Here is a 24,353-nt window from a genome sequence, read left to right as displayed (position 1 = left end):
ATTGAAAAATTATGTAAGTTTTTGCCTTGTAGCGGAATCACGAATTTCAGTAAAATATGGCGTAATAATACGCTTGTAAACCATAAACTAATAATAACGATTTGTTTGTATCAACTGTCATAAAGACCATCAGACGGTAAAAACATCATATTCTATAATACTTTCGATATTACAAAAATGTTATCTTCTCTGAATAATTATTGGAAATATCGTTACCTACAATAATTTCAATACCGAGAGGCGAGAACTATACAATTATTATAATCTTGATAATTAGCTTATTTATTATCTTATTATTTTATGATTTGAAATAGAATTTGATTATAAATCATAAAAAAGTATTGATTGAATATCGAAACTTAAAAATAAATATTTTAAAAATATATATAATGTGTCAACTAGAACAAAATATTAGTAAATATTACACAGAATAGCTAATATAATTTGTTACCAAAGTTTACCGTGTCATATGAGTATACGACATTTATAATTAATAGATCATAATATTGTGTTAACTATAATCATAAATCATTGTGTACGAATTAAAAATAAAAATCGATTTAATCCATTTTCAGTCACGTTTAACGCCCGTATACCTACATAATATAATTTGCATAATGTGACCGATATTATTTTCAATCGACTATCAATTCATGTAGAAATGAAATACAATATCGTATGTAGAACGATTACCTATATTAAAATGTTTCATAATAGTTCCCAACTTGTTTTGTTGCTTAAATAATACATATTATAACGGCATATAAGTATACATATTGTAAATCAAATTATTTAGACAACAAATATTATTAAACCTGTTTATAACAAAACATGTGTAAAGTTAATATTCGAATTTGAAATAATCATAATCTTATCCTAGTCAAAAAAATTTTAAAATGTTTATACGAGTTATAGTTTATAGTTTATACTAATGTTGAATGTTCGTTATAATATTATTCAATTGTAAGAATACACGTGTACCTACCTACATCTATAAAATATTTTTGTCCCGTAAGTATATTTAACTACCTATATACGATTTTGCAATATATAATATTGTATAGTATCTATATTCTATATACTATCTAAATGTTTAAAAGATATTATTTTGTATATACATTTTAATGTTATTCATAAAATATAAATTGAAGTAGAATAAATAAAATTGTACACAAACAGTTAACAGATTTCTAGTTTTTATAAGTTTTATAGGTTTTTAATTGCATTCTTTATTTTGGACTAAATATTTTCATGATGGTAGAATTTTTTTTCAATTTTTCAATCTAAAAAATCCCGAATTTTCGGTACAAAAAAATATAAAACAATAAATATCTAATACACAATGCAGAGTAAAATATCCATATAATGAATATCGCGAATCTTGTTTTACATAAAATATGGAAATACAATAGTTTTAATGAAGTCACGAATAAGAGTCATTCCTAAACATTGTACAAACTGATAAATACTTCGATTTCCTTTCTCTTAACGAATCTATAAAGTTCAAGAATTCATGTAAGTCAATATGTATTCATGTATAATGTTACATTATCCACTAAGTCAATACATAAGATGATAAACATATAAATATATAATATATCTCAAACTGAATCTAGATCGGTACCAAGTTAAATTGATGTTATCTACAGTATTATCTATTCAAATATAAAACATTTCCTATTGTATTCATATTCACAATGACAGGTTCATATTTACCAAAGCATAACCTCATTATGCTCTGATGAGTTTTAATAACAAATTACTCTTTTTTTTTGATTGAGAAATCACTTTTGCTATATAATTTATTATAAATTTAATCAAAGTGTGTTCAATGCGTGTATCGTATAAATGCTGTAGAGCAAATTTCATTAGTGCAAAATGTATTCGCAAATTTTCATACACATCACTACTCGTTTTATTTTGAAAGTTATAAAAAACTGTTGAAATAATGTAATACCGTAGATGTTAATATTTTGACATTTAATTCGTATATGTGTTGTTAAAAGTAATTTGTTGTTTACTGAAATAGAATTCGTGTTTGTAGGTATTTGTATAGTCAGATATAAAGTAAAATAAAATAAGAAGTAGGTAACATACGACATACCTATAAAGCAAAAAAAAAATATAAAATAATATATAAATATTATAAATTTCATGAAAATATATCCCATCATTTTATATAGTTTCCCCTTAACCATACATGTTTTTAACGAAAAAACTGATGATTTTTTTTTACCTTTAAATTCTGATACTATAATTTGTGTTTTCAATTAAATTTTTTTTCACTTTCCAGACATTATTATTTTTTTTAAATATCCCCATCCATTTATGTCTCTTTATATGATATCAAAGTAAACATTCCGCCAAAATTTTTTTACGTTTTCGGCCAATTAGATAGTAATAATAATAATAACAATACCTAATAGCAAAAAAAAGTACAGTTCTGCGATTACGATGACGTTTACTCGACGCGTGTTAGTTGAAAATACAATGATTCCACTAAGTCAACCGACCCGGAACGTGATATATTTTCTTCTTTTTGATGGCAGCGGCGGCGCGCGAGCGCGCGTGTGTATATTATGCTCTCCACTACGTTCGCGACGATGAATACAATTCTTACCAATTATCGCTATACCCGTCTCGCTATTGTTTGACGGATGGACCGAGAGACGGGTAAATGTGACATCACTGAAACGTGCATATATGTACGTCATTTTCTGTCGAAAACGCGTTGTTTATACAGTTATTTTTTTTGTAATTTGATTTTAATATAATTTTAACACCATTAGTTACAGTAATAAGCGAATTATAAGTGAGTAGGGGATATCGGTTTAATTTAATATTCGTACGGGGAAAATATGACATTTGACACACCGATTGTTTTGATTAAAAATTATATTGTTATGACCAAAGTCCCAAAGACATTCCTTATGTACAAGAATTTTAACCCAATAGATATCATACCGAATATCGATGTTGTATTATATCCATCAAAGAAGTTATAGATAAAAATTATTTACTACGTTTATATCATGGTTTAAGATAAATAAATGGTTTATCTTAAACCATGGTTTATTTTGCAGCAGTTAGTATTGCGCATTGAGTTGGTCCGAGAATTTGGTACATATATAAACGCATTTTTAATTCCCATTAAACTAATGCACATTTATCGATTTGACGAATCGAATTAACTCTTACTCCGGGATTAAGAAATGCGTGCAAACGCTTTAATACGTGTTAATATTTTAGCGGGAATTTTCAAAATGTCAATTTATAAAATGATATAGGTACCAACCACATAGTTTGGTCATGGAATCCAAAGAATAAAGCATGGACTAAAAAACATTCGCATTAGCTTTTAGCTATACTCAACATCTAATCTTGGTGTTTTAGGAGAATATAAACGTAGTAATTGTTATTCATTTTGTCAATTTTTTTTAACATTTAAAAAAATTAATTTCAAAAATCTTAATTAACTTTTTTCACGAGTCGGAGAACGAAATGTCAACTATGATTTAACGTTACGATAAACTTACTGACTAACTGGTTACTGTTAATAGTTAAATGGAAAAATACTTGAATATCAGATAAATACAAATAAATACAGCCATACAGGTAATATTAATGAAAATTCTGTTGTTATATAATTATATTAGTGATTTAAATTTATCACATAATATGAGATTCCTTTATGCATAATCTTTGGTTAGTTTTTCAAGTTTTTCATTTACTAATTTCCTAGTTGTAAATGAGTTTAATGAATTTACCTGAGATGAAATAATAATTTACTGAATATTTTTATTTTTATTTTATTCTTATATGTTTCAATAGTGAATAATGTATTTTTGTTACTTTTTAAATTTACTTTCTAGCTGACAAGTGTTTAAATATTTAAAAAAATATATTAGTCGGATTTGTGTTTTTTGTTGACAAATAATAATTAATACGACGCGTCCCTTAATCGCACATTCCTATGCTTAATTATTGCAGATTGCGTGTTAGTTAACTATTATTTTCTCATTTATTAATTATTAATCAATCAACCGTGAATTCCAAATTATCGTTTTCGCTCAACGCCCTGCAATCCTCAGTTCCATACTTCCATGTATATATAAATGTTATTTCTTTAGCACATTTTCTTCAAACATGTACAGTGTACACGATTACCGAACAAAAGACACGCGTTCGTGTATTTAGTGTTTAATATTATATATATAGCTGGAAATCAATCCATGAAAACGGGAACTCACAATGAGGTAATCATAAAACATGATGGACACATTCGATTTACTTCGACAGTTAATAGTATAATATTATGGTGTATATATATTTAATATATGATATCCGCAGCTATAATATAATGTTCACTGTACAAATCGAATCGGAAGTAGTCGCGTATACATATATGGACTGAGTCTATACTATTGTGGATTAAAGCGGTTTCACCATTTTGAGAATAAATGTTATATTATATTACAATAATGGTTTTATCATCCCTTTTCCGGTATTGTGTTTTCCGATTGTCATTGACGTCGCGGTGAACAGATATGTTATATTCAAACAGTACTTATATCGAAGTACAGAATGGCTGAAAACAATAGTAGATAATATGATACTAATATGATATAAACGTTATGAATAAAATAATAAAATATGTCCAGAAGTTAAAACAATAACTGCAGTTATTGTAACTCACCAGTCACCGATAACTACCTAATTGTATTTTAAAATAAGCAATATATGCATATTCCGATATTCGTTTAAAAAATTTCATTTAATCTGTACTTCCCTAGTACAGTATAATACATATTACATAATAGTATTGTACAATATATACATGTATTATACATAAGTACATTTAAAACAACTTTTTTTACTATAATTTTTGATCTGTTTGAACATTAACATATTAGCTTAGACTTTTTCACTTTTATAACATTATGCTTATACTACGTGTATGTAGATTGTAGGTATATACTATATACATAATACATATATATTATGCATCATAATCGAATATATGGCATAATACGGAATAATACTGAATGTAATTCTTATGAAAGTCAATATTAAGTAATTTTTATATGCCCAATGTGCACGAGGAAGTTACATCAATTATTATTTTATATATATTTGTTTCATACATTAATTTCTAAATAAGTATAAATGGGTGATCAATGATCATACTATAAAATTACACCTAAATAATACACCTTAATACTTCTCAATACATATTTACCTTTCATACTCCATTATAACTTTAGAACCACATATCCGCGTGTAAAAGCTATGAAAGAATCCGATATTTTCTAGTACAATAATAAACTCATTTGTGATAATTTGGTAAATGATGCGTAATGCGCATAATAATTTAAAATATTTTCCAAAATCCAATGCTCAGATTTAGATAGACCAGAACAAAATGAAAAATCACATGCGAGTACCATATAACACTACTATATACTATACTATATTATAGTATATGTTAGCTATTAAAGTACGAAATTAACTGATGTCGGATCATTATTGTATAGGTACCGTGTAAATAATATAAAATATTATAAGTACCGACTCGTTATTTTATTAATTAATATTAAAAAACGGACAAACGAGAACAGAATATTAATATACATTATAAACTATATAATGCAATAGGTATATTACAATATACACTCATACATACAATGTGAAGAGTTCATACACTTTTTGGTTATAATTAACTGCGATTTAAAAAAAATATAAAGCATATACAGCTGGTAGGTATTATTATTGTTGTTAGATAACGAGCACTTTTGAAGTGATGTGCAGCATTGTCCGTGGGAAAACAAAAACTCCGGGGAAAACAAGCACACACACACACACACACACACACACACACATAATATTTACATTTATACCGTACGTTTTGGATTCATCTGAGGTGTTTTTCCCCCCCGGTAACTTCGGCGGAGTTGTTTCCCCTACCTGCAGTAGCGGCGGCAGTGGCGACCAATGCGGCGTGTTAACCGAGCGACAGTCCCGAATAGTGTCGTCGATGTACCTATACACACGCAGGACGTGCCGTCACCGCGTTTTGCGACCATCGATAATATTATTATATAAAATAATCAAGTTCACTATAGACTTTTGATTTTTGTTTACCGCGCCGCCGTGTTATATTCATATTATACTTATCAATTTATCGTAATCATAGTATTGTTATTAACGTGTTGCGTCTGTACGCAAGTATAGAGTATATAGTGTCATGAATGACCGTCATGTCTAAAGTAACCGTGTTTGTGTTTTGCAGCGGACTTCCACACAAATGACAAGATGAAACGCAATTGGATTAAAAAAGATCATTTGTGGTGCCTTTTCTTGGGTGAGTACCAAATATTATTTACTATCTATATATTATTATTTTTTCACTATTATATTATTAAATAACATTTTTCATTATCTGAGTTAATTCGTTAAATACCATATAATGTAATATGATTTTCTCACATGAACTAAAATGATGAGTTCGTACGTTTACATAATTTTCTACATTCACATAATCGTTATAAACAGTAAAATTATAACATCAGGTATAATAATTGTATTACATAAAACTGTAGTTTATAATATTTCTATATACCTAAACTATATTTATATGCGTTGTATTTTTAGTTAGGTACTTATTTATTTTATAGCTTTATAGCTTTAAAGATTATCGATTAACTATAAAATTCATAAATTATAAAAATTAGTTTATTCTCAAGTATAAATGATATAATATATTATTGAAATCCATGTTATATTGATATATTTAATTATAGGTATATTTTTCGAAATAACATTTAAATCAATTTAAATAGTATCATTAAAATAGATAATTTAATGCATTAAAATATAATAATATAAAAGAATAAACAATTATATGCATGTAAAAACCAATGATCATAGTTAAATTTAATAAATAATAATAATTTAATTAATGTCACGAATATATATTTTAATAATTCCTATTATTAAAAGTAAAAAATTGTTAACGAGAATAATGAGTGATGATCAATTATGATAATTAACTATGAATTAAAATGACGTAAAAAAAACATGCAGTAGGTACTCCATATTATATTACATACATCATGTAAAACAAATACTAGAATAAATGCGATAATGCATAGCATATTAGCACTAAAACCCCATTGGCCATTGCTAGAGAGCTAATAATTAAGTACGAGTGATTAAGAGACGTGGTAGGTATGATATTATACCTAATATTTAGTAAAATATATTTTTAGAGTATTTTTATATCATCTATGTAATGTACGCCGTTGATTTTTCAATATATATATTGAGCCTATCAACTTGACGTATTGAATAAATTATATAAATATTAATATTAGTTAGTAGTTAATGGACATTAGCAGTTGATAACTTCTGGAATATTAAAAATATTATTGATACGATAAATAAACCTGCAAAATTTCAAACAAACTAACACTACGTTTGTAATGCTTAAGTATAGTTTGTATAGTTACGTACATGAATACTATATTGCAATTCCTGAATACACTTTTATGGAGGTGTATATTTTAATTAAACTAAAATATTGTTTAACCATATACAGCGACCAAAATTTGCTTTGTCAGCTTAAATTTTTACCGCTAGTGATCAATCTATTATGACGTTTACTGTGGGCTGCTGTTTCAACTTTCCAAACATATTAGGATATTGTTATTTGTTTTTTTCTAAATACCATTTCATTGTGCACCCGAATTTTTTTTTAAAAAATTACTAATTATTTAAATATTTTTTATTTATAATTTTGTAATATTTTCTTTAAAAAAATGGACTTATAAATAAATTGACGAATACAAAAGTTTTTTATAATTTTTCTAAGATTTAATATCAATTAACTAATAAGTAGAGTGTAACCAAGTATAATTTTTGGCATTGATACATAATAATTTTTTATTTAGTTTTGTCATACTTCCAATATATTTAAGATTATAAAAATAATTAAAATACATCATACAATCCATGTAATTAAAGACTTATTATTATAAAATACAACTATATATTATTCATATTTTTAAAATATAATGATCAATTTATTTAATTAACTAACTAATTACATTTATTATACATCAGGTTTAAACCCTTAATTCTAAAAAAAATTAGATTTCATAATTTATTCATGAAATTCGACAATTAATCGATTTCGTGCCCGCATATTTTACTGTACGTATTTTAAGTTTTTCATTGCCATTATTATTTTTTCCATAACTATAATTTTAAATATATCCATAGTCATTATTTATTTAGGTAGTTATCTACTGTAATTATTAATATTCGATTTAATGATAGATCTCTTGTTTTTATGTCATTATTACAAATTGTTTTTGCTTGTCGTTGCAACGATGGTTCATCTACACTGTCGTAACTATAGATCATAAAATATTAGCCTTTCTAAATATTTATGTTTGATGGATTTTGTTAAGAAATATCATTAATAGACATCCTCGATGTTTCCTCGATAGATATTATATATTAAATATATAGGTACATACCTATCTACCAGTTGTGGTAATTCTAAGTGACACGACTATTGCCGTAATGATTATACACTTGAAATGTGTAGGTATGTGTATAATACAAGAGAAGAAGAAATAGAAAAAAAGAAAACATTAAAATCAGTCAACGAAATAGTTGTGTTTGATTCAATTAGAGGGTTGGGCTTGATACTGTAACATAATGGTGTAAAATAAAAGCGTACTTTTTAGTTTTTTTTCCGCTTCTATGCGTTGCGATATTAGCCTGAATGATCTTAATAATATGGTAATTCCCTAAATTCAGACAACGTCCGGTGTTTACGTTGGGCAAACAATTTACGAAAATAAAAATAATAATAACGATAGGAATAGAATATTATAAATAATAAGTATATATATAAAAAAAAAAAAAAAAAAACAAGAAAATAAAAGTAAATGGGTATAATGATAAAAGGAGGTACAGACACGAACAGAACACGTCGGAAATTCATCCAATTATCGGACACAATAGAAGAATTTTTAATTTCATTTGTATAAAGTTGCACAGCGGACGCCTCCACCGACATCCATGTCAAGTCGTCCCGTCTGTCCGTTTATAGTCTACCCGAATAAACTTTCGAATAACACAACAAAACACCTATTGAATGACATCGACCGTTGAAAATATTTACCGTTTTCGCAGTTCGGACCGTTTTTCTCTTTTTTTCTTCATTGTACACGTGACAGCTTAAAAAGTTCTTTAATCGTATATTATATTACATAATATTTTATAAATGGGGTTACAATTTTAATGCGTTAAAAATTTGAAAAAATTAATTTAAAATTAATTTAAATGTACAAATACTTTTAAAATCTTAAAATACACATTACAGATAAATTTGATCAAAAATATATTTCTTACTGCTTAAAAATTATATAACAGAATCATGTTACACAGTCATAAATATATTTTGTATGTACCTATTTGAAATTTTGTTGTTTTATCGGTAAATACTGATACTCTTCCACATATTTTTAATGTAAATCTCATATTTAATAAATTATAATGTATCATGTGTATGTGTACTATGTATACTGTATATACTTTAAATATATATATATATATATTAGCTAAACTACTATGAGGTCAATACACATATTTTAATTGCATAAAATTAATCCATTGAAATATTTTTATTTTACAAAATACAGCAGAAGGTCATAGTATATTTTTTAAACGACAATATAATCATAAAATTACCAGTGTTTTTTCTATGACTCCCAACCATCACTTTAGATCATATTATTTTCGTTTTAACGGGAGTTAAAAAAAAAAATATCGCTCACTATAACTTTCGCGCAAACTGCATTAATCAATCATTTGTGTATACTACGTTGTGAATATTTTTATTGTGATCAAATTATCCAAACTATATTATTATACATTTTATAAGACATAATTTCTTTATATTATTTTCTAAAATTGTAGAAAAAAAAAAATAACGATGCAGTCTTAACTCATAATCAACTCTAAAAATCACACGACCGATTTAAATGGTACGAAGTAGAATAATTACGAAAATATCACAAATTAAACGATGACGAGTACTCGGAGTAGGCATATGCGTGTATTATTGAGTTATGCGTGCGACGGACGATCGTCTGTCTGCAATGCGGACTCAAGACAAGTGTTCTCGACCTTGGCACGGTTGGTTTGTATGTATACAAATCCGATCGCATCCTTTCGATACATTATCTCGCGGAGCAACATCATTTATACACACACACAAACACATTATACTTATACGTGAACACAGTTGACCGAGTGACATGCATCGTTGACTGGATTTATATGTAGAATAATATAATATAATATAATATGTATAGTATATTCTCGTGTAAAAATCTGCAGTCAATTACAGTAATTATATTAAAATGTACATTTCGGAATCGGTCGGTCGTGTGTTAAAAGTAGTGTCTATCGTGTTCACCGACCGTCTAGCCATCGGGCTTTATCTGGTCCGTAGCATCTCCTTTCTTCCAAGGTCGTCACTTAATAGATGTTCGTCACAAACGCACGCACCATCGACTGTAGAGGTATAATTATTATAATATAGTCGTCGAACCAATCCGATCCACGCAGTATTATGTTATATTCAGTATTCACCTTACTTTATTATTATTTGCAGTATAATGTATATAATATGGTAGGTAGATAGATTGGTTACATCTGTGCCATACTTACATGTATATATATTAATAATACTATAAACGAGCGTGAACACCGCCTGCTCGATATAATATTATAAATTATAATATATCCCGGCACTCCGCAGCGCAATAGGTAGCGGTTTTTGACAGAGCTGCGTGATGGTGGCCCATAAAAAGACTACCCGCCAGAAGTAAACAGATATTTTTTTCCATCCTCTTGTCGACGATTGTCCAAGCGCACTTACGTTTTATTACTATTTTTGTTTATAAGAGATACAGAGTTCGAAAATAGATCCTATGGTGTTAGATTAAACATTATACTGTAACATAGGTTTAAATTATAATTTGTTTTAAGACTATGTGTTTAAAAAAACTTAAATATTTTCTCAATGTTTTGTTGGTTAAGAGATTCTTATGTTTATATTAGATTATTGAGGAGGTGTCGTCCTATTGAGTATACTTAGAATAGTGGAATGGATGTTCGGCGTGTGTCACACGAGTGTCTTTATGACCATGTACGAGTATCCTATTACTCCTATTATATGGTGATCTATTTTACGTTTTATTGTGTTATGTTTAAAAACTTTTATAATGTTTATTATTTACAGATTTAATTATAGTTGACATGAATCATTATATTTTTGATATTTAAATCATATCAAAAAGAATTAATCGTGTGTCAAAAGGGGAGGATGTTTGCCCTATATGTCTTCTCAAAACTAACACTATTTCGATGTCCGGACATGTTAATTTTATCCGATAGGCTGATACTCTCCTTATATATATTACTGTAGTCTGTAATAATATATAAATCGTCTTGGGGTGTGTTGTGTTTACATACATATTAAATGATAAATAATAATATTATCGTGATGTATGTTGTCGCCGGCGCATCGTCGATTTCACCTGTTTGTTGGGGGGTAATAACAACAACACGCGTATCTTGTATCTATATGTATATTAATATAATATATATACATCATTGACCGTACCGACCATCTCGTCACGAGTCATTAACTGAGTTCAATTAAACGCGGTCCAAATTAGATTACCGCGGACTGAGCTATTGGTTACTCAGCCAGGGGTAGAGTCATTATTTTCTTGTCACCTGCAGAGATCCGTGACAATGAAAACAGAAATGATTTCACCGGTTTTCGTTTTTTTAATTTTTTTTTATTATTATTATTTATTTGTATACCTCACTTATACACACTGCCAATAACGGGCGACGTATATTTTAACTGCACTTTTCGTCATTTCTATTATTATTAAGTTGGTTTCAGCCGTTCCCCACAAACGCATTTCGTTTGACCACTCAAATATCTGAAGGTACGTGTATTATAGGTACACACAATGCAATATGATCATTGTGTATAATAAATAATAATAACAATATTACAATAATATAATATTATGTTCGGTTGAATATTTTACACATTGGTTCATCCAATGGCTTAGACCATGGTCGTTAATCATATAATATATAGGTACATAGCGTTACATTGATCAAATATACGCATATTAAGACTGCAATAATCGCGTGTACTTAAATTGTTACTGTCCTTTAGGTATACATATACCATGAATCGACTTCATTATCGAAAGCTTCAATTTACATTACATTGTACTCATTTTTATGCATTATCCGTTATCATATAATTTATTCGAGTTGAACCTTTAAAATACGTTTCTCGTTCTCACAATGGTTTCTTTATATATATACGATACATTGTACATCGATTTAACGTCTACTGAATATTTGATCAACTATTATACTTGATAATATACACTTGATTTTTAACAAATGTAACTGTAATACTTACTATGTCTATATATTATATATATATATATAATATATCTTACCTCAATGATAATTCCTTCATAAATACAAAATATAAAAACTGACTTCAGTCAGCGATTTAAAATAGGTAGCTGAATTAAATGTATGATTTGTTGACTTAAATCTTAATAATAATAACGATATTACAATAAAGTAGTAAACGAATATTTTTTGGAAACAAATATGAAATTATGTAGCCATACAAAGGGTTGACCGAAGTATATTTTGCATTTTATAATAATATCATGAGCTGCCATTTATTTATAGATACATCATTTTATTAGTAATATGATATTACATTTTAGCGTTTACTGACATTTATTGATCCGTTACGTTTTCTTTGTATGTCAGTTTACCTATATAACATCTAAATAGTTAATATCACTTAATTTATGCAGTATGCTAATAATCTGTATTTATTATAAATTACATGATGTATTAAAACTTTTTACAACACGACTTGACGAACCTGAAATCTTTTTTTTTTCAAAAAACTTATATATTTCAATTTTATTTCCCTAGGGCTCTTTGATTTTCCGAAAGCTTAACCTTAACTTACTTACAAAATAGAGGTATAGTATAAAGGATACGATTATCGGCTGTCGATTTAGGTCTTCAATCGGGTAAATATATATCCGATAAATATGTATAATATGGGGTGTCCATTGGGTGACCTCTCACCTCTGTAGATAACGATCAAAAACAAATCTTACAAGACATAATAAAATAAAATATTAACTAGGTAGGTACTAGGTATCAAATGGTATCATGGTTGAAATTATTTCTATTTTCGCGTCACATATTGTACGGTTTAAAAATTAACATAAACCGTAGAAATATAACACTAAATGCAGTGAAAAATATCTATACGTGCGTAATATTTTATATTTTGTGCGGTGTAATACATGATTTATATGCTTATATTATATTCGTTAACATTTCACGTCATATACTATCTTATTCGTATTATTATAAAATTATAATAAAAATAAGTACCTACATAAAGTATAATATATATTATGTATTTACAGTCATATAGAACAAGACGTATTGGTTTTCTATCGATTTATTATACGTCCCATAGTTTGAGCATGATTTATCACGATTTATCGCGATGATGGTTCGATTAGGTATTTACTATTTTTACTCATGGCCGCCCGCCGATATCCAATATATATCTATTATGTTATAATATATTATACATTATTATACATTTTCCCAGCAATGGCGTTCTCGATGTTTTCTATGTGTACGAGTACGCATATATAATGCAATATTTCACTGTGTGAAGGTACGGTTACCCACCTATATATTATTATGATTTTTGGTCGCGCTGCTTACGTCGTCGAGTCATTGCCCGACGACTGTAGTTGCAGCGGTGTAATAATAATAATAATAATAATAATAATATGAAGAAGTGCATTCAGCGGATTGTCGGAATAATAATACAGCAATATATATTGTGTACGCGCGTATAATCGCGATACTCGAGGCGTGGAAAATATACATATAGATCCTGCGATTTACGTGATATACACAGCGATCCAAGTATATAAACGCAGGACGGGTCCATATATGCATCGTTTATATTATTATCATGTTACAGCATACCTGCACGTCATATTATAATATTATTATTATTATTAATGTACGACATCGACGGCACAGGAACGTCATCTGGGCCTGCCGCCCGCGCCAAGTGGGAGATTGAATATCATATTTTTTTTTCGCGCCGTGTTTTTATTTGTTTTTATTTTTACCAAGTGAAAGCTGCAGCGGCGGCGGTATATTAATTGTGACCGCCTTCTTGGAGTTATCGCACAATGCGGCGGCGGTGGCGCGGTATGATACATACGAAACACGTCTCGTCGTCTGCGGCATTCGCGCACACGAACACAAACCGGAATTATTGTCGTTTTCGGTGCAAAAAAACGATAATAATATAATAAAATGTACAATATTAATATTAATTTATTATTAGAATGTTGTACAACCATTGCGTGATGCAACCCACCTGTCTACAGGCCATTTGTTTTCCGCAATCAATATTACACGTTTGTATGGCGTTCGCCGATTCACCCACGCGCGTGTGTTGTACAGGCACCCGGTATCTGGTATAACGCTCAATATGTGGCCCCGAGACACATTTTCGTTAGATGTTATTATTGTGTTTATATACTTTAGTCCGTAGTACGGCAGACATCTGCAGGGTATGAATATACTAGAAAATTCGGGTTCTTTAATTTCAACGGTTAATAGTGTAGGTACACGGATAGGAAATTTAATGATATGAGAGATTTTGCTGGTTCCCGGAGAAATTGCAGACACTGATGCTTGCTATGGACGGTAGATGAGAGATCAGATCCCGCGATTTTCAAAAAGTTTCGTTTCATTTTAGATAAGTTTTCTGCAGTCTCTAATACTCGACTGCGCACTTACGTGAATTCGTTTTCCGCGAGTAAAATAAATTGAGAATTATTTATAATACTTAAATTTACAAACGCTACAGTTTGGAGTAAATATAGGTATAATGACATTTAAGAGACGTTGCTTTTTAGAAATTATAGGTTTGCAGCGTTGTAATTTTACACTATGAACTTATCACAAATTTCAATAAGCATTTATTATTTTTTTTTTACCAAACTTAAAATACAATAATTACGCGCTGTCGCCAAATTTACAGGTTAGTGTACGAAACATAATGTCATATTGTGCAGTTATATTTACTCATATATAGTATATAGTGTAACTATATAGTATATTAGTATATGTATACAATAATTCTATAGTATCATAGAATAATAAAAGTACATCATTTTAGGCCGCGGTTTTTACATTGTATAATATATATAGGTAGTGGGTACCTGATGTCTTGGCTCATACAAAAACGCGTCTATTCAAAACGTATACCGGAACGTGTTTCATAAAAAAATGGAGTATTTTACCGTTTGTGGGTTTAAAAAAAAAAATCAAACATTTTATATATATATATCTTATAGCTAGGTATAAGGAGGTATAGTAGGTACACACGTGTATGTTCATATTATAATAATGTTACATGTTGTGTATATAATATGAAACGCGAGGAAAGGAAACACGCCTCGTCTATTTAATTGTGCATTAATGTAATATTTGTATTGACGTACCTGCAACATTTTCGAATAAAAACGGAATATGTATTACAATATCATTCAAGACGATGTATCTGTCTAGCTTATTTATGTATGTATATAATATAAACGTATACGTTGTATATTGATTTGAGCATAATATACGCGTGGGGGCGTATAGAATATATCAAACGAACCACGAAATTGTAGTAATATATATTTCAAATCAAAATATATATTATATATTAATATTATCGAAAAGAATGTTGTGCAACAATATTACAAACTGAATTTGTTTTATTTAAATTTAAAAATCACACATAGAACGCACGGCGGTGAATGGTGATTCAAAAATCGTATTTGAAACATTATATATATATAGAATTCAAACCTTATCTATTGTTATTTTATGTATAAAAACTAATATTTGAGATGTAAATCACATATTATAATGTCATATACATAGGTATTAGATAATAAATTATAGTGAGATAAGTCTATTAACTTAATTACTATATAAAGAAAGATGTAAAACTTGAATACAAAATAATTGTTAATAATCGGACAGGAAACGCTATTTAAATGTACAACCTTGATAAGAATTTAATATTTGCTATTTATTACGATTCATAGATGCCAAAAAAAAAAAAAATCATATTTCATATTGCATTATTGCATGATGTATAAAATTATACTTTAATATATTATATCGGTAAAAATAATTACTCTATCCGTAACTTATCATTTTACTAAACCTACAATCGTATAATTATGATTTTTTTTTTTCATTGTACGGTTTGGTGATTTTGATTATTTTGTTAGACATCTTTTATTATCAGGAACAATGGTAATTTTTGAATGAATTTATATTGTATTGGTAAATATTTGAAGGATATAATAAATATTAATTAAATAGTTAAATACAACCTTAAAGGGTCGTTTTTAAAAATAATACTTTACAGCTGATGTACGTTTGTGGCTTATGCAATTTTAGGTCTAGCAAACGATAACGTTTTTATACCTATACTCATATGTATTTGTAATTTATTCTTGCTACTGCTGTACTAGTGCACCTTGACTGTGAAACTACCGCTATTTGTATGCACGCGGTATAAAGCGTTATTTTATCGATCAATAGATTTGTTTTTGTTTCCATAGACCAGTACAACGATCGAGAGGTAATTATGGAATAATGGTTTGGAAAATAAATTTTAATTCACAGTTGTATTTTGTATAATAATAGTATACTGAGTTGCGATATTGACTTTCCAACTTTCTTCATACATTTTTCCGTACTTGTTAAGGTTTTTGTTAATTTTCACGTATTTTTAAAATCAAGTTTGGTTAGGATTTAAATTCTACAAATATTTTGTAAATTAGAAATTTATCTTAAAGAATTATGAAATAGTATAGTAATATTATTTCTCAAAGTTCAAAATATATGCACTATAATATATTATACACGTATATGTAAATACGCATTAGCTATATATTTTTTTAAATATAATGCATAAAAGTTATCAATAAACTTATATTGCATTCAAATATATTAATACTGTAAGTTGGTAATATTCCTATTTAGTATCATATAACAATAAAAAAAAAAAAAATTAAAATACCAATGCTTTTATACTACAAAGTATTCATAATAATATTGATATTTATTCTATAAATTTAATTTCACTTATTGGTTGTCGAAATGTTCTAAGAAAAAAAATCAAATTTATACAACACGTCACAATAATATTATTACCAACAGCCTATCGGTATGTCTATTGTTTGTTTTTATTATACATCACGTTATTCTTACCATATGTGTATATTTCACTTAGAAGTTGAAAACTATTGTATAAACCTATATGGGCTATTGACAAAAATTATTATATTTGCAATAAGGCAATAATTCGTGTGTATAATAATATGAGATATTCTTTAATTCGTTTCCAAATATTAGGTGTCTTTAAGAAATTGTTATTATGAAATAGATTGATAGTAAAATAAATCACATTATATTTATTATTTGTAGAGTATTTCTTAATTTATTAAAACTATTACGAAAAAAACATAATAGTTTACCTTATTGGATATTTAATTAAGAATGTTTGAAAATTATGTGTATACTTATACCTATATTGTGTTGTTTTTGTTTCAGTACTTGCAGTCTCTCAAATAACAGGATCTAGTTCAAAAACCGTCAACCAGGTAATTATATTTTCTATAATCGTTACATGCATTATTATTAAAATATGCCTATGATATCGACGACTGAAGACATTATTTTCAAATTATTAATATGCATGTGGCCATATGAGTAAAAAGTATTATATAAACGTTATACACAGTTCTACATACGTCATACAGTTATTTTGATTGTATACTGTTTTTTTAAATGTGATCAGGTATGTCGCCCATTTGGCCATTACCAAATATTAGTATACGGTTTCTTATTTTAGTAAAATATATTATTTTATAATATTAAACAAATATGATATTATCAGTGATTATTTAATATTTTTTTCTGGAATCTTTGACATCTGGACTCATCTAGGAATTAAATTTTAACATATAATTGTTTGGTTTTTGGGTTTGGTCCAAGGCTTTCTCTTGAAGGTTTCTGTATTAGATATGTTATAATATTTTGAGCGTCAGAGCGTACAATCTGCATTCCGTTTCAGTTAAGTATTCGATTGTACCACTCGTATATTAAAGCAGCATGCGATGCTGGAGCCCTGGAGGTTTTTTATTTCGACCATTGTTGTTGTTTCTGTTAGTATTCGAATTAATTCATAGATTTTCGACTACAACATATTTTATAACACAAGTTTAAATTATTGAATTTTCTATTGACGAACACTCTACTTGCCACTGTATTCAAACTTCATAAGAATATTGTAGTAAAAAAATCTATATTTATATACATCCAACACTTATTTTATAGTAAAAGATTATGAAAAAATAAAATTAAAAACGACATGTATTTAAAGTGTCAACTGTCAAGTCACATTTGGTGTAATGTGAAAAGCTCTTTAAAAAATAATAATAATAATAATAATAAGGTGCATTATAGCAAACGATAAAAATATATGTTAAGTATCTACCTATTGTTAAATATAATATACATACAGCAATTTTTTCAGTTTTATTTATTAATTGGAATAAACTTAAATACACTTCGTACAGAAAAAAAAATGATTAATTGATTATTATGTAATAAATAAATAATAATATATTGATCGTTCATATACTTTTATTTATACATTTATAGGTAGAAATTTTGACCGCGAGATCAAATTGAGATTGCCTATCATTGTTCTAAATTAATAATAATAATAACTTTCTAATAATAAAGAGTAAACTGTGGCCCGATCTTTTTATTTAGTTTTAGCTTTAATCAATAGTACACCCTTTGTTTGAATAATTCCAAATGGTTCTATAAGTCAAGACAATTTGTCAGTGAATTGTTTGACAAACATTCAAAGTTACGATACGTTTGTAGTATTATGTACTTTATTATTATGTATTATGTATGTTACTTTAAAAAAAAAAATAAAAATAATTATTCCATGGTTCACAACCGCCAGAAGACTTTAACGCAAGCTAAAAAACTATTATTGTTTGTTCAAGTGATTATTTCCATAGAAATAGTTAACCATAAGCCAACTTAATTAAATATGATTATTGATTATACATATTTTATTAATTAAAGATTTTAAATATGTATACCTATTATTAATAATATAATCCAAACTATTTAATATGTATAGGGATATCTTTTTTAATTTACATTTATTGTACGTATTAATGTTATTATAATAAAACGAATACAGGCACATTATATACTACATGGGCAATTTGTTTAAGTTGTATGAAACTTAACATACTTGTATATACTTCATACGTGTATAGGTAGGTATATAGGTATGTTGCTTTAACAGATACTTTACTTGGAAATAGATTTGAGGAAAACACTTATTTTTATTCTTTTATCTTTATTTAAGTACACTTAAACTGCAGTAACCTACTTATCTTAGACCTCGATTATAAACTTTATGATGTACATAGCATTAACCTGCAGCAATACAACCACAATTCACATTCTCCAATTAGAATCTTGTATTATTTGATTACTCTTCATATAATTTTATATAATTTAATGTTTCGAATGTTTCGATTTAAGTATCATCTAAACAAAATGTACATTACAATAACAATGGTCAATGGAATAGTTACGTAAATTGTATTTATTTTGTTAAAATTAAAGGATTAAACATCATCATTGTTATTGTCTTATTGAGAAATAATACATCCTATATGTAGATAATTTTTTTTTCACAAACTATCGGTATTAACATTTAGAAATGTGAAGGTCCTGAATCTCTGATGGAGAGCCTATGTCTTCCAAAAGTAATTTCTTTGCAATTATAATATGTTACCTATATGCAGCTATAGTATGTTCTAAAAACATACCCAGCTTGGTATTTGCATAAGAAATGAATATATTAAATTTTTTTTTTTAAGTTATTAATTGGAAAATTATATCTGAATAGCAATAAGTTTCAAATAATTTTTTTAAAATTTTCAAAAACCAATTTTTATAAAGTTTAGTTTAGATATTAAATTTTGCAGACCATATTTTTAAAGTACATAGTACAATTAATCAAAAATTGTAAGATGAGAAATCTAAACAAAACACTAGAATACCATTATGACTACAAATTATATTTGTATTAAAATAATGATAGTTAGATTAGTGTATGTGGAAGGTCATAAATAAATATTAAGTTAATAATATTATTAGGAAGGTTCATTATAATAATAAATACATAATATACCTAAATTAAATAATATTATATAACAAAGGAATATTTTTTCAATAAGAAATGGGATCGATCGAATAAGCGAACGATTAATAATTTATTCATATATTTACCTAACTTATTATAAAAATTATTCAGTATAGTATAGTTTTGGTAAACAAAAGCTTTTTATTACCTATTGTTTTGAAATATTTAAACATTTTTATGTTAAAAACAATAATAGTAATAACAATTGAAATAATATAATAATTGATAATAACTGTTATTGTTATAAATATGTAAAGGTTTTTCATATTAAAACAATTTCTTCGGTGGATAAAATGTAAAACATTATATTTATACACCTTGCACAGTTGAGATGTATTAATATAATAGTCAGCATTTTATCAAAAAGTTTAATACAATATAAAATACTTATAATAAAATAGTAAGAATGAATTTTTTCAACTACACGTTTCGCTAAGTGCGGTTTACACCAGTAAAACTGTTAAAGTGTATGTAATCAATAATCATTAAACGAAAAAAGACTTTATACTTTTTATTCATTGAAATTAAGGTTAAAAAGCAATGTATATTATTTTTTTGGTTTGGAAAGCCACTTTTGGTTTACTACACTCAGTTCCTTTTGTTGATTTGTGCTTGCATGTAGCACGTTTTTCAACAATCAATAATCATATAAAAATTAGACAAATATTTATATTTAGGTTTAACTATTTTTTAGAGTACCTGCATACTATTGCAAAAACTTGAATTTCTATAGAAATAATAAACGCGAACATGACATTATTTTTTTGTAATTTGATAATATTTACTTTTATAATATATATTATTATATTTTATATACACAATGCAATTATTCATACCACGATACTACTTACACCGTTCTCTACGATAAGTAGGTATTAACTCAAAAGTCAATAATAATAATGATAGTAATAATCTAAACAAATAAAATGTTATTATTGGTATAAGCACGTACTTATGTACATAACTTGAAAACGAATTGACTGATCGGGCTCATTTAAAAAAAAAAAGTTTGATAATAGTTCGAATAAGGTTTTTATAGAAAAAAATGGAAAAATTTTGCAAAAATTATAAATGCTTTTTTTGATGGGATTTTTGTATGAACTCGCGACCATATAATATAATGTGTGTACAACGTCATAGCCAAAATATATTATAAATAACAATATATAGTAATATATAGGTTGAAAAACAGTTAACACGTTCAAAACTGTTTTTTGAACTCAATGGTTTACCGCATTGAATTATAATTTAACACATTACAATAACTTAAATCAATGACTAGTCACACTAGACACCTGTACAGTAGAATGGTCGGTCACCTATACTTCCCCCTATTTTTTTTATCCCATTTGCTCGACGAATCATCTTGTATTATTATGATGATGTAACAGACGGACCACCGAACTCTTTAACATTACCTATTTTGCCTATTATTTATTATTACCTATTTATATCACAATATAATAATAATAATAACGATAAATTGACAATACACAAATAATAGCGTGAACGACTATGTCTGCACGGCGCAGCACAACAAAAAACAATTATTATTAACGACCGCGAAACGATATCGAAACGGTTGATTGTACAGCAGCACCAGCAGCAGCGGCGGGTCAGGCGTTCGCGTTAACTATATAATATTATATGATATGTATAAATATATTTTATAAGACATAAGTCTAAAGCGTATTATTATTGCACAATTACCGTAAGTATATTTTGCCGGACGTCAAACGATAATAACGATGTTCACGTATTTCCGTTTAGAAACGGTGTACAACCGATAATGGCGTTCCGTACCGAGAATTATGTATTATAATATACGTGTAGATACCCTATATATCCGATGATTATAATATTGCGTTCTATCGGCACCCGTAAACTGCAGGCAGACCGGCCCCGATCGACGCCGGCACGTCCGGAGTCCGCCGTGTTAACTATATTATATACTTGGTCGGGGATTTTTTTTCCATCGCCGCAGACGTGTGAACCGCGAGCGCGAGACAATATAATAATACCATTATCATTATCATTATCGTTATATTACACAAGTCAGACAGCTGGAATGGTGTATAAAATTAATATTATAGTCGCACGGCCGACGATCGCGGAACAATTTGCTGTTATGGGTGTCTATTATCATCGCGGTCTTGGACTCGACCTGACGCGCGAATAATATATTATACAAGTTTATATGCCGTTATTATAAAATAGGTTTACATTATTATGGCCTAGTCGTAATCGTCCGGCCGCAGTTATTGTCGTTGCGCAATGTCCGCAGAAGGGTTTAATAATTAAATATACCTGGCACAGGTACTATATATTATACAGCCACATATAGGTATATATTATGTGTAGGGCATAGGTATACTACGTTTTCACGTACCTAGTTAAGCTTATACCAAGTACGTTATTGTTTATGCTTTGTAATATTTCTTTGTACACGGTAAAATTTTTTTTTTATTAACACGCAAATAAATAAGTCGATAATACTATAGTATTTACTAGGAATTACACGCCTCCGCCGTCTCGTAGGTACGATATGTCCATCACTGCTCATGCCCACCGTCTTACATTCATATAGTTATATACCTAACCCGTTGCAGTATATACTCGTACTTAGGAATAACCAGCGCGACTGCACATCATAATATAGCTGCGGATAAAATTCTTCTTGTCATTATTTTTTACATAATAACTAAATATACACTGTACAGTAGTGGACGCGGGTTTTGATTTTGACGTAAACTAATGCTGTGGGCGTGAAGTCAACGTTTTATACACATTACAATTTATTTTATAGTTTGTAGGTATAATTTTATTTTCTGAGCGGTGAAATAACTATATAGGTATACGAATGCATTTTAATCTGGTCGTTTCTGAAACATTTTTATAGCATTAAATTGTAATTAATATTTAAATAAAAAATGTTTTTATTAATTATTTGATTACTGGTGAGAATTACTGCAAGTGCGTATTAAAATATCGTACGAGATTATACTTATTAGTTATTATATACTGACATTCCTATTATTTGTTAAGACAAAAAACACAACAATTTCAGAGGAAATTCCCGATTTAATCAATTTTTTTCAAGGGTTACGTTAATTGCAGGATCTTAAAACCGATTTGTAATTATTTATACGTTGTATACGACTATATACGAGTATATTATTTAAATGTATGGACGGTGTTAGTTACTTAGCGCCGTGTGACATACAAACTCTGAATGATGATTTTATAGAAAACAAATCGAAATATTGAACTCGAATCGCACTTCTGAAAATGACGTGACAAACATGAAAGAGCAATACATTCACCCGGAAAAATATTTTGTAAATCGTTAGGAATGAACATCTATTTATTTTTTTTAACTTTTAAGAGAATATAATATTATTAGCTGTACAATACAGCTGCAGTCACTCGTCGAAGATATCGGGCGCTCGTTATTGCACGACTGCAGCTGTATAGGTTGTGTGCTGTGTTGTGTTTATTCGTTTTTATTTTCGCCAAGTGTGTAGACAACGGGTGAAAACGCCGCCGCGACGTAGGTCGACGCATTGCACATTGCGTATAACGTACCTCTGTATAGTGTATACACGTATTACTACGGCCTATCATATTATATACGCCGCCGCCGAGGGTTTTACTTCCTGTTGACCTACCGCGCGAACCGTCGAGTTGATTTTCGGTCCCGATACGGCACGACACCGCGACGACGACGACGACGACGACCCGATGAGCCCTCGCATTCTTTCCCCCCTTCCCTCCGAACAATCGTCTCGGGTCGAAGTCTCGTCGCCGCGGCATATTATAATAATATTATGTAGGTACAGTACATCAC

At 28.3% G+C, this 24,353-nt stretch overlaps 1 protein-coding gene across 2 annotated transcripts in view; it reads left to right on the top strand.

Moving 5' to 3' along the window:
* The window catches only part of LOC114127810 (probable serine/threonine-protein kinase DDB_G0282963), a 61,914-nt gene that overhangs the window by 15,444 nt on the left and 22,117 nt on the right, over window positions 1–24,353 (top strand). The window contains exons 2-3 of one of the 2 annotated variants that reach the window (XM_027992141.2): window positions 6,290–6,361; window positions 17,815–17,864. In XM_027992141.2, coding sequence (XP_027847942.1) covers window positions 6,313–6,361; window positions 17,815–17,864 — 99 coding nt within the window. In that variant the 5' untranslated portion in view covers window positions 6,290–6,312. Of the gene's footprint in view, window positions 1–6,016; window positions 6,362–17,814; window positions 17,865–24,353 lie in introns of those variants that run through there. The other variant, XM_050202948.1, reaches the window with a different exon arrangement.

This window comes from Aphis gossypii, chromosome 3, assembly GCF_020184175.1.
Source record: "Aphis gossypii isolate Hap1 chromosome 3, ASM2018417v2, whole genome shotgun sequence".
NCBI classification, from domain to species: Eukaryota; Metazoa; Arthropoda; class Insecta; order Hemiptera; family Aphididae; genus Aphis; species Aphis gossypii.
This window is presented reverse-complemented; position numbering and strand designations above follow the sequence as displayed.